Source organism: Amblyraja radiata, chromosome 38 (genome assembly GCF_010909765.2).
Source record: "Amblyraja radiata isolate CabotCenter1 chromosome 38, sAmbRad1.1.pri, whole genome shotgun sequence".
NCBI lineage: Eukaryota > Metazoa > Chordata > Chondrichthyes > Rajiformes > Rajidae > Amblyraja > Amblyraja radiata.
This window is the reverse complement of record NC_045993.1, coordinates 4,599,121-4,621,958: the sequence shown is the minus strand read 5'-3', so window position 1 is coordinate 4,621,958 and position 22,838 is coordinate 4,599,121. Positions and strand designations below refer to the sequence as shown.

At 48.6% G+C, this 22,838-nt stretch overlaps 1 protein-coding gene and 1 long non-coding RNA gene across 2 annotated transcripts; both read left to right on the top strand.

Annotated features, from left to right (window-relative positions):
* Positions 1 to 6,030: 6,030 nt before the first annotated feature.
* LOC116967093 lies at positions 6,031 to 22,718 on the top strand. Its single transcript, XR_004410137.1, has 2 exons — positions 6,031 to 6,087; positions 22,463 to 22,718. It is a non-coding gene; the product is annotated as an uncharacterized LOC116967093 (long non-coding RNA).
* Positions 9,658 to 22,718, top strand: LOC116967092 (peripheral myelin protein 22-like). Its single transcript, XM_033013566.1, has 5 exons — positions 9,658 to 9,816; positions 15,202 to 15,328; positions 17,458 to 17,554; positions 21,518 to 21,658; positions 21,792 to 22,718. Exons 2-5 carry the CDS (start codon positions 15,251 to 15,253, stop codon positions 21,947 to 21,949), a joined length of 474 nt encoding a protein of 157 aa, XP_032869457.1. The 5' UTR covers positions 9,658 to 9,816; positions 15,202 to 15,250; the 3' UTR covers positions 21,950 to 22,718.
* Positions 22,719 to 22,838: the final 120 nt, after the last annotated feature.

Genomic DNA, 22,838 nt, shown 5'->3' with positions numbered 1-22,838 from the left:
CCCGGAGGTTGCAGGTGGTTGCCGGAGGTTGCAGGTAGTGGAAGCAGGTAGGGAGACTGACCAAAACCTCCGGGAACCGCATGGAAACCTTTGGTGGGGCGCAAAGTCTCCAGAGGTTTCCGTTCAAGTTTCCTAAGTGGGACAGGGGCATTACTTCAGCCCATTGAGCAACCTGCCGGAGGTGGTAGTCTTAAACCATCGCAACGTTTAAGAAACATTCAGACAGGTACATGGATTGGACGGGTTTGGAGGGATATGGACCAAACGCAGGCAGGTGGGACTTGTGTACCTGGGGCATGTTGGCTGGTGTGGGCAAGTAGGGCCGAAGGGCCTGTATCCAAGCTGTATCATTCTGACTCTATGGTTCTATGCTAATGCAACTGCAGCTGTTCCCCTGCAGAAGAATTCTCCCAATCATAATCCCTGGAAGCCACAGACTCTTCGAGTGCGGGTCATCAGAGGATGCGGAGAAACACCTCTGTCTCCATTTGGTCACAAAATGCTGGAGTAACTCAGCGGGGCAGGCAGCATCTCTGGAGAGAGGGGAATGGGTGACGTTTCAGGTCGAGACCCTTCTCCAGACTGATCATTTGGTCACCACTCAGCTTGCCTGTGAGTGTGGACACAATCTCTAAGCAAGTCCAGCTTACATCTTCTGAATCACTTATTTAAAAAAAAAAAAAAAAAAAAAAAAAATTAAATTCTGATAATTTTCTGTTTCACTTGCACTGGCTACGGGTGGTCTCAACGGCTTTGGAAAAAAAACACATCTATTCAGTCACTTGGCAACCTAATTGAAGTCATATGTCCTAATTGCAGGGGCTAGCTTTAAATACTTCCTTCAGCCACAGGTTAACTGTTTCCTCACTGCAACCCTCTACTCAAACTGTGGGAGAAAGAAACTGTGGTGGAATTCTAGGGTAGGGGAGGGTTAACATAGAAACATAGAAACTAGGTGCAGGAGTAGGCCATTCGGCCCTTCGAGCCTGCACCGCCATTCAATATTATCATGGCTGATCATCCAACTCAGTATCCTGTACCTGCCTTCTCTCCATACCCCCTGATCCCTTTAGCCACAAGGGCCACATCTAACTCCCTCTTAAATATAGCCAATGAACTGTGGCCTCAACTACCTTCTGTGGCAGAGAATTCCACAGATTCGCCACTTTCTGTGTGAATTTTTTTTCCTCATCTCGGTCCTAAAAGATTTCCCTCTTATCCTTAAACTGTGACCCCTTGTAACTGGACTTCCCCAACATCGGGAACAATCTTCCTGCATCTAGCCTGTCCAACCCCTTAAGAATTTTGTAAGTTTCTATAAGATCCCCCCTCAATCTTCTAAATTCTAGCAAGTACAAGCCGAGTCTATCCAGTCTTTCTTCATATGAAAGTCCTGACATCCCAGGAATCAGTCTGGTGAACCTTCTCTGTACTCCCTCTATGGCAAGAATGTCTTTCCTCAGATTAGGAGACCAAAACTGTACACAATACTCCAGGTGTGGTCTCACCAAGGTTGGGTTGGGTAGGGCCGACCAGCATCACCTGTACACTAGCACTATCCGACACACCAGGGACAATTTGCAATTGTCTCTGAAACCAATTAACCTGCAAACTTTGTACGTCTTTGGAGTGCGGGGGGGAAACCGGAGCACCCGGAGCAAACCCACGCGGTCAATGTGCCGCCATCTCTAAAATGTTAAACTTTAGACTTTAGAGACAGCGCAGAAACAGGCCCTTCAGCCCACTGAGTCGGTGCCGACCCAGTACACTACCACTATCCCACACACACTCTGGACAATTTCTGATTTTACCGAAGCCAATAAACCTGCAAATATGTACGTCATTTGGAGTGTGGGAGGAAACCGGAGCAACCGTAAAAATAATAATAATAATAATAATGGATGGGATTTATATAGCGCCTTTCTAATACTCAAGGCGCTTTACATCGCATTATTCATTCACTCCTCAGTCACACTCGGTGGTGGTAAGCTACTTCTGTAGCCACAGCTGCCCTGGGGCAGACTGACGGAAGCGTGGCTGCCAATCTGCGCCTACGGCCCCTCCGACCACCACCAATCACTCACACACATTCACACACATTCACACACAGGCAAAGGTGGGTGAAGTGTCTTGCCCAAGGACACAACGACAGTATGCACTCCAAGCGGGATTCGAACCGGCTACCTTCCGGTTGCCAGCCGAACACTTAGCCCATTGTGCCATCTGTCGTCCCACAAATAGACAATAGACAATAGACAATAGACAATAGACAATAGACAATAGGTGCAGGAGTAGGCCATACGGCCCTTCGAGCCAGCACCGCCATTCAATATGATCATGGCTGATCATCCCCAATCAGTACCCCGTTCCTGCCTTCTCCCCATATCCCCTGACTCTGCTATCTTTAAGACCCCTATCTAGCTCTCTCTTGAAAGCATCCAGAGAACCGGCCTCCACCGCCCTCTGAGGCAGAGAATTCCACAGACTCACCACTCTCTGTGAGAAAAAGTGTTTCCTCATCTCCGTTCTAAATGGCTTACTCCTTATTCTTAAACTGTGTGTGGCCCCTGGTTCTGGACTCCCCCCATCATCGGGAACAAAAGCCCACACAGGTCACGGGGAGAACGTACAAACTCCGTACAGACAGCACACGTGCCTTTGCACGCTTTATAAGCATGCACGCTTTTTCTTTCAACTTTGCTACAAGTTTTAACTTGTTTAGTTTAGAGATACAGCGCGGAAACAGGCCCTTCGGCCCACCGAGTCCGCACCGACCTGCGATCCCCGCACACTAACACTATCCTGTACACCAGGGACAAATTACAATTTACAGAAGCCATTTAACCTACAAACCCTTTGGAATGTGGGAGGAAACCGGATCACCCGGAGAAAACCCATACGGTCACAGGCAGAACATACAAACTCCGTACAGACACCCTTCGACCCAAAACGTCACCCGTTCCTTCTCTCCAGAGATGCCATGCCGCCTGTCCCGCTGAGTTACTCCAGCATTTTGTGTCCTTCTTCGGTTTAAACCAGCATCTGCAGTTCCCTCCTACACATTGCGTCTGCAACTTGCTCAGTTGATTGTGATTTCTGCTCTTCTCTCCAGATAGTGATTTTCCCCGAGTTCCTCCATCCCATCCAATTCCCTCAACAGGAAATAGCAGCAGCTCTGACCATTATTTTTCCATCCACCCTGATGACAGGCGTGGTGCCAAACGGCTGGAGTTGTACTCTTGTTGGAAAAAAATAAAGATGGAATAAATTGACTAAGTACTGGTCACTTGGTTCAGATTTCAGAGATACAGTGCAGAGGCACCCCCTTCACCCCACCGAGTCCGTGCCGACCAGCGATCCCCCCTTACACTAGCACTATCCTACACACACAAGGGACAAGGGACTGTGGAATTCATTGCCACAGACGGCTGTGGAGGCCAAGTCAATGGATATTTTTACGTCAGCGATAGATAGGGGGGCTCTTAAAAATAGCGGAGTCAGGGGATATGGGGAGAAGGCAGGAACGGGGTACTGATTGGGATGATCAGCCTTGATCACATTGAATGGCGGTGCTGGCTCGAAGGGCCAAATGGCCTACTCCTGCACCTATTGTCTAATGTCTAATAAACTCTTGGTCAGTACGGGGTGTCAGGGGTTATGGGGAGGAGGCTGGAGAATGGGGTTAGGAGGGAGAGATAGGTCAGCCATGTTTGAATGGCAGAGTAGACTTGATGGGCCGAATGGCCTAATTCTGCTCTTATCACAATTTTACCGAAGCCAAATAACCTACAAACCTCTAGTTTAATTTTGCTACTGGCCAAATTATTGACACAACGTAAAACATAAGAAATAGAAGCAACAATAGCCAATAGACAATAGGTGCAGGAGTAGGCCATTCGGCCCTTCGAGCCAGCACCGCCATTCAATGCGATCATGGCTGATCATCCTCAATCAGTACCCCGTTCCTGCCTTCTCCCCATATCCCCTGACTCCGCTATTTTTAAGAGCCCTATCTAGCTCTCTCTTTAAAGAATCCACAGAACCTGCCTCCACCGCCCTCTGAGGTTGAGAATTCCACAGACTCACCACTCTCTGTGAGAAAAAGTGTTTCCTCATCTCCGTTCTAAATGGCTTAGTCCTTATTCTTAAACTGTGAGTGTGGCCCCTGATTCTGGAACTCAGACCCAGCGTCTTATCTGACATTTACGTAGATAATGGATGATCTTTTACATCAGAGACACATTCTTGCCCCTCAAGTTACCCCTCAGGTTCCTATTAAATCTTAACCCCCTCACCTTAAACCTATGTCCTCTGGTTCTCGATTCCCCTACTCTGGGCAAGAGACTCTGTGCGTCTACCAGACCTATTTTTCTCATGATTTTGTACACCTCTATAAAGAGCACCCCTCATCCTCCTGCGCTCCAAGAAATAGAGTCCCAGACTGCTCAACCTCTCCCCGTAGCTCAGACCCTCGAGTCCTGGCAGCATCCTCGTAAATCATCTCCACTCCCTCTCCAGCTTGACGACATCTTTCCTATGACATGGTGCCCAGAACTGAACACAGTACTCTAAATGCGGCCTCACCAAGATAGTCCCGAGGAGATATACAAGAATGTTGCCAGAACAGGAAGATTTTCACTAAGGGAAGGAGATTGAATAGGTTTAGATTGGGATTGTGAGGGGGGAGGGGTGGGGGGGAGGGGGAGAACAAAGGAGCACCCGGCGTGACGGGGGGGGGACCTACGAGAACAAAGGGGGATCACAAATGGAACGTGTTAAAAATGATTTGGGTAAAATGGAATACTTTGACGCCCTTTATGTGGTAACACTTTGCATACCTTGAAAAACAAAGAATTTCACTATGACTTGTTACATGTGACATTAAAGTATCATTCATTCATTCATTCATCCATTCATTCATTCATTCATTCATTCATTCATTTATTCATTTATTCATTCATTCATTCATTCGTTCGTTCATTCATTCATTCGTTCATTCATTCGTTCGTTCGTTTGTTCGTTCATTCGTTCATTCGTTCATTCATTCATTCATTCATTCATTCATTCATTCATTTATTCATTCATTCATTCATTCATCCATTCATTCATTCATTCATTCATTCATTCATTCATTCATTCATTCATTCATTCATTCATTCATTCATTCGATTGTGTAACTGTGAAGTGTCCCCTGCTATGTTTTGGTCTTATTTGTAAATGTAACTTTCCCTTATATTTTTACCTGATTGCAGGTGGTAAAGGAACGACAGATTATGCATCCGCACACTTGCAGAGTGCCGCCGTGGGAAGAGAGGGAATAAATGTTGATCAAAGACTTGGTCTTCCGCAGAGGCTGACATCTTCAGTCTCTGACTAAACACCCTGCTACACACTCGAACATGCCTGTTTATCAGAGCAGGAGTATTCAATTCAATTCAATATTTATTCCATGTCATTTGAACCTCAGTGAAGCTCAAACGAAACTCCGTTTCTACAGCCACACAAACAAGACAATTCCTACAAGACATCCAAACAATCCAATTCACACAAACATCCATCACAGTGAATCTCCTCCTCACTGTGATGGAAGGCAAAGTCTTTTCTCTCCCATGCACCATTTTTCTCCCGATGTTGAAGCCCCAGAGTAAAGGCGCCAACTGCGAACTGTCCCCCTTATCAACAAGGAAACAGAATTAAGTTCAACCAGTTCAGTGTCGTAATCTCGTTCTGGCATTTTTCAAAAGAAAGCACAAGAATATAAACCGGCAATTATTGCCCATCATAGCTATAAAATAATAGAGTGATACAGCATAGAAACAGGCCCTTTGGCCCAACTTGCCCATGCAGACCAAACTGGCCCATCTACACGAGTCCCATCTGCCTAGGGGCAATTTTACAGTTTTACCAAGCCGGTTAACCGACCAACATGCACGCCTTTGGAATGTGGGAGGAAACCGGAGCACCCGGAGAAAACCCACGCGGGTCACGGGGAGAACGTACAAACTCCGTACAGCCAGCGCCTGTAGTCGGGATCGATCCGGGGACTCCGGCGCCGTGAGGCAGCAACTCTACCGCTGCGCCACCGTTGTGGGGGAGAGAAAGCTGGAAAAATTCCAGTATAATTATGAAACATTTAGTTCATAAAACCAATGCTGATTCCGCCTCATCCTATTATTAATCTCTGAGTGTACCACTACCACTTCCTTAAAAATAGATTCAGTGTTTTTCTATTACTGATGTCACCCTCACCGATTTAAGGTTCCTCATTTTCTCTCCCGCTCCTCTCTTACGCAGCAAAGACAGGTCCTGACACTCTTCTGCAGTTGTATAGGGCTCTGGTGAGACCACATCTGGAGTATTGTGTACAGTTTTGGTCTCCTAATTTGAGGAAGGACATCCTTGTGATTGAGGCAGTGCAGCGTAGGTTCACGAGATTGATCCCTGGGATGGCGGGACTGTCATATGAGGAAATATTGAAAAGACTAGGCTTGTATTCACTGGAGTTTAGAAGGATGAGGGGTGATCTTATAGAAACATATAAAATTATAAAAGGACTGGACAAGCTAGATGCAGGAAAAATTTTCCCAATGTTGGGCGAGTCCAGAACCAGGGGCCACAGTCTTAGAATAAAGGGGAGGTCATTTAAGACTGAGGTGAGAAAAAACTTTTTCACCCAGAGAGTTTTGAATTTATGGATTTCCCTGCCACAGAGGGCAGTGGAGGCCAAGTCACTGGATGGATTTAAGAGAGAGTTAGATAGAGCTCTAGGGGCTAGTGGAGTCAAGGGATATGGGGAGAAGGCAGGCACGGGTTATTGATAGGGGACGATCAGCCATGATCACAATGAATGGCGGTGCTGGCTCGAAGGGCCGAATGGCCTCCTCCTGCACCTATTTTCTATGTTTACAGTGGCACAGCAGGTAGAGTTGCTGCCTCACAGCGCCAGAGACCAGGGTTCGATCCTGTGCACGGGTGCTGTCTGTACGGAGTTTGTACGTTCTCCCCGTGACCTGCAAGGGTTTCCTCCGGCTGCTCCAGTTTCCTCCTGCACTTCCCAAAGACCTGCGGGCTTGTAGGTTGTAGGGAGGGGACTGCAGATGCTGGTTTAAGCCGAGGATAGACACAAAAAGCTGGAGTAATTCATCGGGACAGGCAGCGTCTCTGGAGAGAAGGAATGGGCGACGTTTCGGGTCGAGACCCGTCTTCAGACCTGAAACATCGACCCATTCCTTCTCTCCAGAGATGCTGCCTGTCCCGCTGAGTTACTCCAGCTCTTGGTGCCTATCTTTGGGTTTGTAGGTTAATTGGCCGATTGCCCGATTTGTCCCCAGTGTGTAGGAGAGTGCCAGACAATAGACAATAGGTGCAGGAGTAGGCCATTTGGCCCTTCGAGCCAGCACTGCAGCCAGTGCTAGTGTACGAGGTGATCGCTGGTCGGCGCGGCCATTAATTGACCCCCTTGTGGTGTAGAGAGTGGATGCCAGAGAGGAATAACAAGTGAGAACGGGTGAATGATGGTCGGTGTGGACACGTTGGGTCTGTTTCCACCATATCTGAGGAAGGATGTGCTGGCTCTGGAGAGGGCACAGAGGAGATTTACAAGAATGATCCCAGGAACCAAAGATGAGTGTTTGTCGGCCCTGGGCTGGAGTTCAGAAGAATGTGGGGGGGGGGCCTCATTGAAACATACAGAATAATGAACGGCTTGCATAGAGTGGATGTGGAGAGGATGTTTCCACTTGTGGGAGAGTCTAGGACTAGAGGTCATAGTCTCAGAATTAAAGGACGTTCTTTTAGGAAGGAGATGAGGAGGAATTTCTAGTCAGTGGGTGGTGAATCTGTGGAATTATTTGCCACAGAAGGCTGTGGAGGCCAAGTCAGTGAATGTTTTTAAGTCAGAGATAGATAGATTCTTGATTAGTACGGGTGTCAGAGGTTGTGGGGAGAAGGCAGGAGAATGGGGGTGGGAGGGAGAGATAGATCAGCCATGATTGAATGGCAGAGTAGACTTGAATGGGCCGAATGGCCTAATTCTACTCTTATTCCTTATGACCTTGTGTATGTTTAGATCAAGTCAAAACCACTGAGCTTATCGCGAGTGAGACTGAATGTTTACTTTGGTTTATAGATACACCATGGAAACAGGCCATTCGGCCCATCGAGTCCATGCCGACCAGTCTAGTTCTATGTTATCCCACTTTCTCACCCACACTCTACACACTTGGGACACCTTTATGAATATACGGACACTGGGAATGTATTGAGAATTTGTGCACAGTCATTTTTGTGCACATTTTTAAATTTTGAATAAAGTTCATTTTTGAAGTTAATAGAAGTTGAAGTTAAAAATAAAAGGCTCCTTGGAAAATGTTCACTTCCAATAATTAGGTCGTAGGTGATAGGAGCAGAATTGGGCCATTCGGCCCATCACGTCTACCGCACCATTCAATCATGGCTGATCTATCTCTCCCTCCTAACCCCATTCTCCTGCCTTCTCCTCTGACACCCGTACTAATCAAGAATCTATCTCTCACCCTTAAGAACATCCACTGACTTGGCCTCCACAGCCTTCTGTGGCAAAGAATTCCACAGATTCACCACCCTCTGACTAAAGAAATTCCTCCTCATAGAAACATAGAAAATAGGTGCAGGAGTAGGCCATTCGGCCCTTCGAGCCTGCACCGCCATTCGATATGATCGTGGCTGATCACCCAACTCAGTATCCTGTACCTGCCTTCTCTCCATACCCCCTGATCCCTTTAGCCACAAGGGCCACATCTAACTCCCTCTTAAATATAGCCAATGAACTGGCCTCAACTACCTTCTGTGGCAGAGAATTCCACAGATTCACCACTCTCTGTGTGAAAAATGATTTTCTCATCTCGGTCCTAAAAGACTTCCCTCTTATCCTTAAACTGTGACCCCTAGTTCTGGACTTCCCCAACATCGGGAATAATCTTCCTGCATCTAGCCTGTCCAACCCCTTAAGAATTTTGTAAGTTTCTATAAGATCCCCTCTCAATCTTCTGAATTCTAGCGAGTACAAGCCGAGTCTATCCAGTCTTTCTTCATATGAAAGTCCTGTCATCGCAGGAATCAGTCTGGTGAACCTTCTCTGTACTCCCTCTATGGCAAGAATGTCATCTCCTTCCTGAATGAACGTCCTTTAATCCTGAGGCTGTGACCTCTAGTCCTGGACTCTCCCACCAGTGGAAACATCCTCTCCACATCCACTATCCAAGCCTTAAGTGCAGACAAAAAAAAAGTTTTCCAGGAATAAAAATAAGTTGGAGGTAGACAAAAATGCTGGAGAAACTCAGCGGGTTCAGCAGCGTCTAGGGAGCGAAGGAAATAGGCGACGTTTCGGGCCGAAACCCTTCATTCACATACAAGGAATTTGCCTTGGTGCTCCGCCCACAAGTAACAACATGACATACAGCGACAGTTACGAGTGACTCAGAAAACTCTAAACATTAATAATAATAAAACTTGAATGATAAAACACCATTGATCAAGGATGTGAACCAACAAAATACCAGATCAAAAACCGGTCACTTTGTGCTTCAAAAGCCAGAGTATAAGAGATTAAACGCGACACGAGAAGTCAATATAACGGGAGAAAATTCAAGGGAGTCCCTTTAAGGGAGGAGAGGAGAGACTGGTTGAGGGAGAGAGAGCGAGGAGGCGCTTTGAATCGGAAAGGATTGACTCGGGTAAACTAGGAGGGCGTTGGCTGCAGAGACCAAGCAGTGATCATCACGTCTTGTTCTCCACTAACTCTATCCACAGCAGTACTAGTTTTGTCAGGGATCTCAGGTAAGCCCTCTGATATCTGACCCCTTTACACCCCCTCTCACCTCCACCCCCCTTTTCCCGCAAGAAAACATTCCTTTGGGCGAAAAGAAAACTTTAAAACAAACGTTTTCCTTTGCTTTTGGGAAGCGCCAGTTGTTTGCGCGCCTTGTGCTGGTTTAATTTTCGGGCAATTCTCCTCTGCTACAAGCCGGGGCAGGAGATGACACCCCCTTAACCCCGGGACGAAGTGGGAGAGAATGATCTTTTCAATGGAAGAAAGTGACATGCAGCTGTAAACTGTGAGCGACCTATATCTGCACTAAAGCGTTGGAGTTTTAAGTTGCAAACGGCCCCCAACTTCACGTATATAAAGGACTTGGGGGTCTAATGTTTAACGGCGCCTCTTGTCCGATTGGAGAAAACATAATTTTCTATCTTAATGGGAATTGCAGGGGTGAGATGTGTATGTTTACGACGGGTTAAGGGAAAGAGTTCTTTATTTCCAGAGTGGTTTTGTAAACCCCCCCCCCCCCCCCGCGGTTAGGGATGAACGCGGGGGATCGCGACTTTAACACAGATGTTTTGAATCAGTTATGTTTTGTTTTTTTAAGAGTCCCTTTAGCGCTCGCTGCGGCAGGAATCTCTCTCTCTGTGTGTGTGAGAGAGAGGGGAGAGAGGGTGTGAGAGAGAGAGGGGGAGAGAGGGTGTGTGAGAGAGGGTGTGTGAGTGTGTGTGAGAGAGAGAGTGAGTGTGTGTGAGAGTGAGTGTGTGTGAGAGTGAGTGAATGTGTGAGAGTGAGTGTGTGTGAGAGTGAGTGTGTGTGAGTGTGCGTGAGAGAGTGAGTGTGTGTGAGAGTGAGTGAATGTGTGAGAGAGTGAGTGTGTGTGAGAGAGAGTGTGTGAGAGAGAGTGTGTGAGTGAGAGTGTGTGTGTGTGTGAGTGTGTGAGTGTATATGAGTGTGTGTGTGTGAGAGTGTGTGTGTGTGTGAGAGTGTGTGAGTGAGTGTGTGTGAGAGAGTGTGAGAGTGTGTGAGAGAGTGTGTGTGTGAGAGTGTGTGAGAGAGTGTGAGTGTGTGTGAGAGTGTGTGAGAGAGTGTGTGAGAGTGTGTGAGAGAGTGTGTGTGTGAGAGTGTGTGAGAGAGTGTGAGTGTGTGTGAGAGTGTGTGAGAGAGTGTGTGTGAGAGTGTGTGTGTGTGTGAGAGAGTGTGTGTGAGAGTGTGTGTGTGTGTGAGAGAGTGTGTGTGTGTGAGTGTGTGTGAGAGAGTGTGAGTGTGTGTGAGAGAGTGTGAGTGTGTGTGTGTGAGAGTGTGTGAGTGTGGGTGTGTGTGAGAGAGAGAGAGAGTGTGGGTGTGTGTGAGAGAGAGAGAGTGTGGGTGTGTGTGAGAGAGAGAGTGTGGGTGTGTGTGAGAGAGAGAGTGTGGGTGTGTGTGAGAGAGAGAGAGAGTGTGGGTGTGTGTGAGAGAGCGCGCGCGTGTGGGTGTGTGTGCGAGAGAGCGAGTGTTGGGTGTGTGTGCGAGAGCGCGAGGTGTGGGTGTGTGTGCGCGCGAGCGAGTGTGGGTGTGTGTGTGAGAGCGCGCTGGGTGTGTGTGTGCGCGCGCGTGTGGGTGTGTGTGAGCGAGAGAGTGTTGTGTGTGCGCCGCGCGTCGCGTGTGGTGTGTGTAGCTCCGCCGCACGTGTGGGTGTGTGGCGCGCGCGCGAGCGTGTGGGTGTGTGTTCCGCGCGTGTGGTGGGTTGCTAGACGCGCGTGTGGGTCTTTTGCTCGCGATGCGCCGTGGGGGTGTGTGCGCGCGCGCGCGCGTGTGGTGTGTGTGCGCGCGCGAGAGAGTGTGGGTGTGTGTGAGAGAGAGAGAGAGTGTGGGTGTGTGTGTGAGAGAGAGAGAGTGTGGGTGTGTGTGAGAGAGAGAGAGAGTGTGGGTGTGTGTGAGAGAGAGAGAGAGTGTGGGTGTGTGTGAGAGAGAGAGAGTGTGGGTGTGTGTGAGAGAGAGAGTGTGGGTGTGTGTGAGAGAGAGTGTGGGTGTGTGTGAGAGAGAGTGTGGGTGTGTGTGAGAGAGAGAGGGGAGGGGTGAGTAGTAACTGGAGAGAGAATGCCGTTTCACATTCCACGCTTCCTCTGTGTGTTTCCCGTCACATGTGTATGAATGTAGCGCGTTTGTCCCGCTGCCTGGCATTCCTTGCACGTTGCCCGTCATTTTGCACTACTATTGTTTGTTTTTATGCGTGTGTAAACCAGCATCCGCAGTTCCTTCCAATATACTTACACATTGGAAGAAGCTGCAGATGCTGGTTTGCTCCGAAGCTAGACACACGTTCCTTCTCTCCATAGATGCTGCCTGACCCGCTAAGTGATATGGGGAGTAGGCAGGAACGGGGTACTGATTGGGGATGATCAGCCACGATCACATTGAATGGCGGTGCTGGCTCGAAGCCTCTTCCTACAATAGGTGCAGGAGTAGGCCATTCGGCCCTTCGAGCCAGCACTGCCGTTCAATGTGATCATGGCTGATCATCCCCAATCAGTACCCCGTTCCTGCCTTCTCCCCATATCCCCTGACTCCGCTATTTTTAAGAGCCCTATCTAGCTCTCTCTTGGAAGCATCCAGAGAACCTGCCTCCACCGCCCTCTGAGGCAGAGAATTCCACAGACTCGCCACTCTCTGTGAGAAAAAGTGTTTCCTGGATTAAGATTCGAGCCAGCACCGCACATTAAATGGTTGTACTGGCTCGAAGGGCCGAATGGCCTCTTCCTGCACCTATTTTCCCCTATGTTTTCTGTGTTTCTAACTAAACATTGTTGGTGGAGCTGGCATTGAGGGTTGTATGTTGTATGATGTTTTAATCCAGTGGTTGTCTTTATCTGAGCCAGGAATGTGTCTACCCCAGCACTGTGTTACAGCGAGGTCCGATGGACATGATAGAAGGGGCTGGGTGAGATTGGCCCGGCGTGACTGTGTGTGTGTGTGTGTGTTTGTGCGTGCAGGCTAATGTGCCTGTTAACTAACGGGCAGCTGCACGACAGAGGCCGGGAGTTCATGTTACAGCAGGTGGAGATGGGGGAGGGAGGGAGTCTCGGAGCAGACTGCAACCCTCCGACCTTTAGTCCCAGTTAGCTGACCTCGCCTCCCCCATGGGACATGCCCCCCCCCCCCCCCCCCCCCCGTCCCGATACACAACAGACTGCACGTTTGTCTATCCGACTTGAATCCAGCTGTGGACACGAGATACTGCAGTTGTTGGATTGCCAAAAAAAGTACACAGAAAACGCCTGAGGTTTCAAGTTTGGACCCTTCTTCGGACTCGAGTGTAGACAATAGACAATAGGTGCAGGAGTAGGCCATTCGGCCCTTCGAGCCAGCACCGCCATTCAATGTGATCATGGCTGATCATCCCCAATCAGTACCCCGTTCCTCCCTTCGAGTAGGCCATTCGGCCCTGCCATGTGATCATGGCTGATCATCCCCAGTGTACAACCCAAAATATTGGGATGGGGAGATTGCAACCTTCACGTGGTCCGCCCTGTTTCGATGAACGCAATCAACCTGGCGGGCACAATCAAATAAGATCAAATAGAACAAGTTGTCCCACAACTTTAGGCTGTGCACACGCCACAGGCAAGAAGAAGAAATTCCTCGTATGTTGCAAAACATACTGGGCGAATAAAGTGTGATTCTGAGTTTTTAAGAAGGAACTGCAGATGCTGGAAAATCGAAGGTACACAAAAATGCTGGAGGAACTCAGCAGCTGCACCCGCTGAGTTTCTCCAGCATTTTTGTGTAAGTATGATTCTGATTCTGAAGAAGTACCCAAAACATCACCTTTAGTTTAGAGATACAGCGGGGAAACAGGCCCTTCAGCCCATCGAGTCTGCACCGACCAGCGATCCCCGCACACTAACACTATCTACACGCACAAGGGACAAGGGACCTACACGTCTTGTGGAGTGTGGGGAGGAAACTGAAGATCTCTGGGGGGGGAAAAAAACCCAACGCAGGTCACTGGGAGAACGTACAAACTCCGTACAGACAGCACTCAGAGTCAGGATCGAACCTGGGACCCGGGGCTCTGGTGCTGTTAAGGCAGCAACACTGCCGCTGATTGTGCTTCCTCTGTGCGACCTGCCCCGTCCCGTCCCGTCCCACACAGGACTGCAAGTTCCCGTCTCTGTCTGAAACCCAGCTGTGTGGACATGAGGAACTGCAGATGCTGGATTACAACAAAAAAAGACACAGAGTGACATTTGAAAAGTGGCCTGATGTCACCTATTCCTTTTCCCCCAGAGATGCTGCCTTAACCTGCTGGGTTACTCCAACACTTTGCGTCCTACTTCAGTATAAACCAGCATCCGCAGTTGGGCAAGGCCAGCAGCATAATCAAGGACCAGTCGCACCCCGGCCACTCCACCTTCTCCCCTCTCCCATCGGGCAAAAGGTACAGAAGTGTGAAAACGCTCACCTCCAGATTCAGGGACAGTTTCCTCCCAGCTGTTATCAGGCAACTGAACCATCCTACCACAACCAGAGAGCAGTCCTGAACTACTAGCTACCTCAGACTATCCTTGATTGGACTTTGCTGGCTTTACCTTGCACTCTCCTAATTTGAGGAAGGACATCCTTGTGCTTGAGGCAGTGCAGCGTAGGTTCACGAGATTGATCCCTGGGATGGCGGGACTGTCACATGAGGAAAAATGGAAAAGACTAGGCTTGTATTCGCTGGAGTTTAGAAGGATGAGGGGGAATCTTATAGAAACATATAATATTATAAAAGGACTGGACAAGCTAGATGCAGGAAAAATGTTCCCATTGTTGGGCGAGTCCAGAACCAGGGGCCACAGTCTTAGAATAAAGGGGAGGCCATTTAAGACTGAGGTGAGAAAAAACTTTTTCACCCAGAGAGTTGTGAATTTGTGGAATTCCCTGCCACAGAGGGCAGTGGAGGCCATGGGGAGAAGGCAGGCACGGGTTATTGATTGGGGACGATCAGCCATGATCGCAATGAATGGTGGTGCTGAATGGCCTCCTCCTGCACCTATTTTCTATGTTTCTAAGTTTACCTTGTATCTGCCGTTCCTTCCTACACAATATAAATCGGAGATTGGTCTGAAGAAGGGTCTCGACTGTAAACGTCCTAATTCCTTCGCTCCGTAGATGCTGCATCACCCGCTGAGTTTCTCCAGCATTTTTTGTCTACCTTCGATTTTTCCAGCATCTGCAGTTCTTTCTAAAGGGCCTGTCCCACTTAGGCAACTTTTTAGGCGACTCTGTACTCTCCACAGGTATTTGACAGTCGCTGGCAGTCCACTGAAAAATCGCCTGTGGGACAAGCCCTTTATATATATATATAAATCGGATGCTGTTTTTATGTTATTCCAGATTTGCATGAAGTGTCTTAACTATTTTTCTATTCTCTGCAGGATTACTTTTTGCGTAGAAATTGCCCACGGACAACTCGGTGGATGCAACATGCTGCTGTTACTGCTTGCCATCTTCCTCCTGCACCTTAGCACAATCATCTTCCTCATTATATCCACGGCTAACAGTGTAAGTGTGGAGCTCTTGGATTCCCTCGCTCCCGGTAGAATCGGACACAGATGAAGTGAAGAGCTAGGGAGAAGTCATCTCCCATCCCCCAGTTTAAAAGCTTTGGTAATTGTCACATGTGCAGTGAAAAGCTGGGTTTTCTCCGGGTGCTCCAGACTCTTCTCACGCTCCAAAGACGTGCAGGCTTGTTGGTTGATTGGCTTCTGTAGGAAGCCTCGGGTGTGTGTAGGATGTTTAGTTTATTGCCACGTGTACCGAGGTACAGTGAAAAGCTTTCGTTCAAGTCGAGTCACATTTATTTATTTAGCACATTTAAAAAACAACTCTCGTTGGCCAAAGTGTTTTACATTTACAGAAAGACAATAAATTGAATTGAATTGAATTGAATTTGTTATAAGAATAGTATAAACAAACAAACTACATACATATATACATATAGCCCTTGCTCAGTGGACGTCAGGAAAGGCTTGGGAGTATAGATATGTTTTTAGTCTTGACTTAAAGGAGTCGATGGAGAGGGCAGTTCTGATGGGAAGAGGGATGATGCTGTTCCACAGTCTAGGAGCTGCAACCGCAAAGGCTCGGTCGATCGCCCCTGAGCTTATGCCTAGACCGCGGGATATTCAGCAGCCCCAAGTCGGCCGATCTGAGGGACCTGGAGGTGGAGTGGTGGGTGAGAAGACTTTTGATGTAGGAGGGGGCAAGCCCATTGAGGGCTTTGTAGACATTGAGGAGGGGTCTTGAAATGTATACGGAACTGCACATTGGGTACAAAGACAATACTTGATGACAATCTAGCCACCCACGGTGTACAGTTACACGGGGTAAAGGGAATAACGTGAATCATAGTTAGCACAAGGTAAAGTCTAATGAAATATAGTCCGAGGGTCTCCAGTGAGGTATATAGTAACCCAGGACTGCCCCCGAGGTACAGTGAAAAGCTTTTGTTGCGTGCTAACCAGTCAGCAGAAAGACAATACATGATTACCATCGAGACATTTACAGTGTATAGATACATGATGAGGGAATAACGTTTAGTGCAAGGTCAAGCCAGCAAAGTCCGATCAAGGATAGTCCAAGGGTCACCAATGAGGTAGATAGTAGTTCAGGACCACTCTGGTTGTGGTAGGATGATTCAGTTGCCTGATAACAGCTGGGAAGAAACTGTCCCTGAATCTGGAGGTGTGCGTTCGTTTTCACACTTCTGTACCTCTTGCCCGATGGGAGAGGGGAGAAGAGGGAGTGGATGGGGAGCGACTGGTCCTTGATGATGCTGCTGGCCTTGCCGAGGCAGCGTGAGGTGTAGATGGAGTCGATGGAAGGGAGGTTGGTTTGTGCGATGGTCTGGGCTGCGTCCACAATTCGCTGCAGAAAGATTAAGACTGAGTGGGCACTGCTCTCTGAAACATAGAAACATAGACAATAGGTGCAGGAGGAGGCTATTCGGCCCTTCGAGCCAGCACCGCCATTCATTGTGATCATGGCTGATCGTCCCCTATCAATAACCCGTGCCTGCCTTCTCCCCATATCCCTTGACTCCACTAGCCCCTAGAGCTCTATCTAACTCGCTCTTAAATCCATCCAGTGACTTGGCCTCCACTGCCCTCTGTGGCAGGGAATTCCACAAATTCACAACTCTCTGGGTGAAAAAGTTTTTTCTCACCTCAGTCTTAAATGACCTCCCCTTTATTCTAAGACTGTGTGGCCCCTGGTTCTGGACTCGCCCAACATTGGGAACATTTGTCCTGCATCTAGCTTGTCCAGTCCTTTTATAATTTTATATGTTTCTATCAGATATCCCCTCATCCTTCTAAACTCCAGTGAATACAAGCCTAGTCTTTTCAATCTTTCCTCATATGACAGTCCCGCCATCCCAGGGATCAATCTCTTGAACCTCCGCTGCACTGCCTCAATCACAAGGATGTCCTTCCTCAAATTAGGAGACCAAAACTGTACACAATACTCTAGATGTGGTCTCACCAGAGCCCTATACAACTGCAGAAGAACCTCTTTACTCCTATACTGAAATCCTCTTGTTATGATCCTCTGGTTGTGGTAGGGTGATTTTCACCCTGTATGTTATGTTGACTATTCTCACCCTGTATGCTGTCTGTTTGTTCTGCCGACAGGCTTGGTGGAGCACAGCCGACTACAGCATGGACATTTGGAAGCAGTGTTTCCATGGGAACGGCACCTGTGTCACTGTAGTCGATAAAGATTTGGATGGTACGTACCATCACACACTACCACTGCCTAGCTTTTTGATTTACATTCGGGTCGTCTCCTGCTCTCGGGACAGGTTTGAGTTTAGAGATTCAGCATGGAAACAGGCCCTTCTGCTGACAATCCATCACTGGTACATTAGCTCCATGCTATCCCAGTTTCGGATTGTACGCACTAGACCCGATTTGCAGAAGCCAATTAACCTACAAACCTGCACGTCTTTGGAATGCGGGCTGCGGTAGAGTTGCTGCCTCACAGCGCCAGAGTCCCGTGTTCGACCCTGACTGCGGGCGCTGCCTGTACGGAGTTTATAGGCTCTACCCGTGACCTGCGTGGGTTTTCTCCGGTTTCCTCCCACATTCCAAACACTTGCAGGTTTGAAGGTTAATTGGCTTCTGTAAATTGTCCCTAGTGTGTAGGATAGACTTGGTGGGCCGAAGGGCCTGTTTCCGCGCTGTTTCTTTAAACTAATCGTTCAAACCGGAGCACCTGGAGAAAACCCACGTGGTTGCAGGGAGAACGTACAAACCCAGTATGGACGGCACCCGTAGTCGGGATCGAACCCGGGTCCCTGCGACTCTAAGGCAGCAACCCCATTACTGCGCAACCCTGCCGCCCTTAGATACAACTGTGTTGTATTGAAATGCCCGAGCATTCATTAGTATTTGGTTTAAAGATATAGCATGGAAACAGGCCTTTCAGCCCATCGAGTCCACGCTGACCATCAATCAATCGATCACCCGTTCTGTGTTTAAGAAGGAACTGCAGATGCTGGAAATTCGAAGGTACACAAAAAAGCCGGAGAAACTCCCAGCGGGTGCAGCAGCATCTATGGAGCGAAGGAAATAGGCAACGTTTCGGGCCGAAACCCTTCTGGAAATAGGCAACGTTTCGGGCCGAAACCCTTCTGGAAATAGGCAACGTTTCGGGCTGAAACCCGGAAGGGTTTCGGCCCGAAACGTTGCCTATTTCCTTCGCTCCATAGATGCTGCTGCACCCGCTGAGTTCCTCCAGCTTTTTTGTCTACCCACACTAGTTCTGTGTTATCCCACTTTTGCGTCTCCACTCCCTACACACTAGGGGCAGCCTACAGAGGGCAGATTAATCTGCAAACCCGCACGCCTTTGAGATGTGGAGGGAAACCGGAGCACCCGGAGGAAACCCACCTGGTCACGGGGAGAACGTGCAAACTCCACACAGTGTATTCGCATTTTTCCCGTGCTAAATCAAGCGCTGCCTATCAAGCTTGTACTCACTCTTATTTACAGCTCGCTGTCTTTGTTCATCTTTCCTTCCCTTGCGCTTAAATCAGTCCACATCACCCTTTTCCAGCTGGGATTGTTTTTGTGTACATGCGTGTGTGTCTGTCTGTCTGTGTCTGTATCTGTGTTCATATCTGTGTGTGTCTGTCTGTCTGTGTGTCTATGTGTGTCTGTATCTGTGTTCATATCTGTGTGTGTCTGTGTCTGGCTGTGTGTCTCTATCTGTCTGTGTGTCTATCTGTCTGTGTGTCTATCTGTGTGTTCGCGTGTGTGTGTCAGTGTATGCGTGTGTGTGTCTGTATCTATGTGTACGCGCGTGTCTGCCTGTGTGCGTGTCTGCGTGTGCATGTGTGTGCGTATCTGCCTGTGTGTCTGCGTGTTGTGTCTGCATGCGTGTGTGTGTGTATCTGCGTGTGCATGCATGTGTGTCTGCCTGTGTGTGCATGTGTGTGTGCGTATCTGCCTGTGTGTCTGCGTGTTGTGTCTGCATGCGTGTGTGTGTGTATCTGCGTGTGCATGAATGTGTGCGTGTCTGCGTGTGCATGTGTGTGTGTGTGTTTGCCTGTGTGTGCATGTGTGTGTGTGTGTATCTGCGTGTGTGTGCATGTGTGTTTGTGTCTGCGTGCGCATGTGTGTGCGTATCTGCCTGTGTGTGTGCATGTGTGTGCATGTGTGTTTGTGTCTGCGTGTGCATGTGTGTGTGTATCTGTGTGTGTGTGTGTGTGTATCTCTAGACGTGACCTGGACATATGGTCTTTTTCAAGCTGACTCACTGGCACCACCTGCTGGTGAAACCAGGCATCCAGTCCCCATCCTCCACTTGGCTGGGGCTGGGATCTCTAGAATGACATGCGTTAGTGGCCACAGGCTAAACTAAACACAACAAGAAGCTGTTGCCTTGTCTCTGCACACTAGCTTGTTCTGGGATTTGCAGGAATAACACTTTACACACTTCCCAGCTAGATGGTAGCCACTCCTGTGTCTGGCCCTCATGACATCTGCAGTTCCTTCCTACCTCATTACATTTAGTTTAGAGATGCAATGTGGAAACTGGCCCTTCGGCCCATCATGTCTGTGCCGACCATCGGTCACCCGTACACTGGTTCTATGTTATCCCAGTTTCGTATCCCACACTCTAGGGGCGATTTACAGAAGCTGATTAACTAACAAACCTGTACGTCTTTGGAAAGTGGGAGGAAACCGGAGCACCCGGAGAAAACCCACACAGGTCACGGGGACCTGCAAGAATGTCCTTCCTCAAATTAGGAGACCAAAATTGCACACACTACTCCAGGTGCGGTCTCACCAGGGCCCTGTACAACTGCAGTAGGACCTCCTTGCTCCTAAACTCAAATCCTCTCGCAATGAAGGCCAACATGCCGTTAGCTTTCTTCGTTGCCTGCTGCACCTGCATGCTTACTTTCAGTCACTGATGTACAAGGACACCCAGGTCTCTGTTGAACCTCCCCTTCTCTTAATCTGACACCATTCAGATAATAATCTGCCTTCCTGTTCTTGCCACCAAAGTGGATAACCTCACATTTATCCACAATGTACTGCATCTGCCATGCATCTGCCCGCTCACTGAACCTATCCAAGTCATCCTGCAGCCTCATCGCAGCTCACATTGTCACCCAGCTTTGTGTCATCCACAAATTTGGAGATGTCACATTTTAATCCCTCGCCTAAATTGTTGTAAATATATATTGACCGATCTTGTCAACGCTTTCCAAATGCGCTGCTATAACATCTTTAACAATCGACGACCGATATAAGGATAACTGGTCTATAATTCCCCGTTTTCTCTCTCCCTCCTTTCTTAAAAAGTGGGCTTACATTGGCTACCCTCCAGTCCACAGGAACTGATCCAGAGTCGAGAGACAATAGGTGCAGGAGTAGGCCATTCGGCCCTTCGAGCCAGCACCGCCATTCACTGTGATCATGGCTGATCATCCCCAATCAGTACCCCGTTCCTGCCTTCTCCCCATATCCCCTGACTCCGCTATCTTTAAGTCTGAGAGAACATTGGAAAATGATCACCAATGCATCCCCGATTTCTAGGGCCACCTCCTTGAGTACTCTGGGATGCAGACCATCAGGCCCTGGGGATTGATCTGCCTTCAGTCCCAACAGTTTACCTAACACCATTTCCTGACTAATGTGGATTCCCTTCAGTTCCTCCCTCCCACTGGATCCTCGGTCCCCTAGTATTTCTGGGAGATTACATAGAAACATAGATGCAGGAGGAGGCCATTCGGCCCTTCGAGCCAGCACCGCCATTCAATGTGATCATGGCAGATCATCCCCAATCAATACCCCGTGCCTGCCTTCTCCCCATATCCTTTGACTCCACTAGCCCCTAGAGCTCTATCTAACTCTCTCTTAAATCCATCCAGTGACTTGGCCTCCACTGCCCTCTGTGGCAGGGAATTCCACAAATTCACAACTCTCTGGGTGAAAAAGTTTGTTCTCTCGCTTGCGGAGAATGGTGTATATTACTCCGCTGGTGAGGGCCAATCTCACGAGGGGATTGTTTGTGTCTTCCTCAGTGAAGACAGAACCAAAGTACTCGTTTAACTGTTCTGCCATTTCTTTGTTTCCCATTATAAATCCACCTGTCTCTGACTGTAAGGGACCTACATTCGTCGACATGAGGCTCTCTGGGCTGCTGAGGTTTACCACTGATTGTGTGTTGCATTTGCAGACTGCCTGCAGGCTGTGCAAGCGAGCATGGTCCTCGCTGTCATCTTCAGCTGTTGTGGCTTCTTCGTCTTCATCTGCCAGCTCTTCACCCTGAAGATAGGCAACCGCTTCATCTTCACGGGGGTCTTCCAGCTCCTCTCCTGTAAGTCCATGGATGTCTTCTTCCGAGTCTGTGGGTGGCGACCGCGGGCCAGCGCGGGCTGACGGGGCCGATCTCCGCGCCTTGCGTCCAAAGCCTCGCGGGGTAATTAATGATGCCTGTGTCTTTCTTGCAGGTCTGTGTGTGGTGATCGCAGCTGTCATCTACACTATTTACTTCCACACCAAAGACCAGGATGGGGGGTACGGGTCCTCCTACATTCTGGGATGGCTGTGTTTCCCCTTGACCCTCATCAGCGGGGTGATATACACCATTCTCCGCAAGCGAGACTAAACCTGAGAGCGAGAGAGATCGAGAGAGAGACCACTGCGAGGGGGCTCAGCTGGGCCCTGAGGACGGTTCTTGGAACCCAAAAACGTTAAAAATATTTTGAGCAATTTTTGGATTTCCATTTTGGAAAAAGAGGATGGTATTTTTTTAAATTCCTTCTTTGTTAGTTTTGTTTAGTTTAGTTTGGAGATGCAGCGCGGAAACAAGGCCCTTCGGCCCACCCAGTCCGTGCCGACCCGCGATCCACACACACACACACACACACACACACACACACACACACACACACACACACACACACACACACACACACACACACACACACACACACACACACACGGACCATTTACAATTATACCCAAGCCAACTAGCCGACAAACCTTTGGAGTGTGTGGGAGGAAGCCAGAGCACTCGGAGAAAACCCACGCAGGTCACGGGGAGAATGTACAGACAGTGCCCCTAGTCAGGATCGAACCTGGGTCTCTGGCGCTGTGAGGCAGCAACTCTACCATCAAGCCACACCATCTATGTCCTTTTCCCTCCCCTTGCCCATCCCCAGCGCACAAAAAGACATGGATTGGAAACGTTTAGAGGGATATGGGCCAAATGGGGCTTAATCTGGCTCCATGAATCCAGATACCTTTTAGATAATAATTAATAATAATGAATACATTTATTGGCCATGTATTCACATACAAGGAATTTGCCTTGGTGCTCCACCCGCAAGGTTCTCAAGCTATCTCCTGATTTATCGATTATCCCTTTCCCACCAGAAGAAAAATCACATAAGATCTCTCTCCGGCCAATTGCAATTAAAATCCTCCCAGTTTAGAGTTGAATTTTGGAGTTTAAATCAATTTGGAGAAGGTGCAGCCTTCCTACAGACCTGGCC

Excerpts from the sequence above, each read along its gene's own strand:
- LOC116967092 (XM_033013566.1), top strand. The coding sequence starts at position 15,251 with ATGCTGCTGTTACTGCTTGCCATCTTCCTCCTGCACCTTAGCACAATC. Across the intron at positions 15,329-17,457 it reads TTATATCCACGGCTAACAGT|GCTTGGTGGAGCACAGCCGA; the intron begins GTAAGTGTGGAG and ends TTCTGCCGACAG. Across the intron at positions 17,555-21,517 it reads AGTCGATAAAGATTTGGATG|ACTGCCTGCAGGCTGTGCAA; the intron begins GTACGTACCATC and ends TTGCATTTGCAG.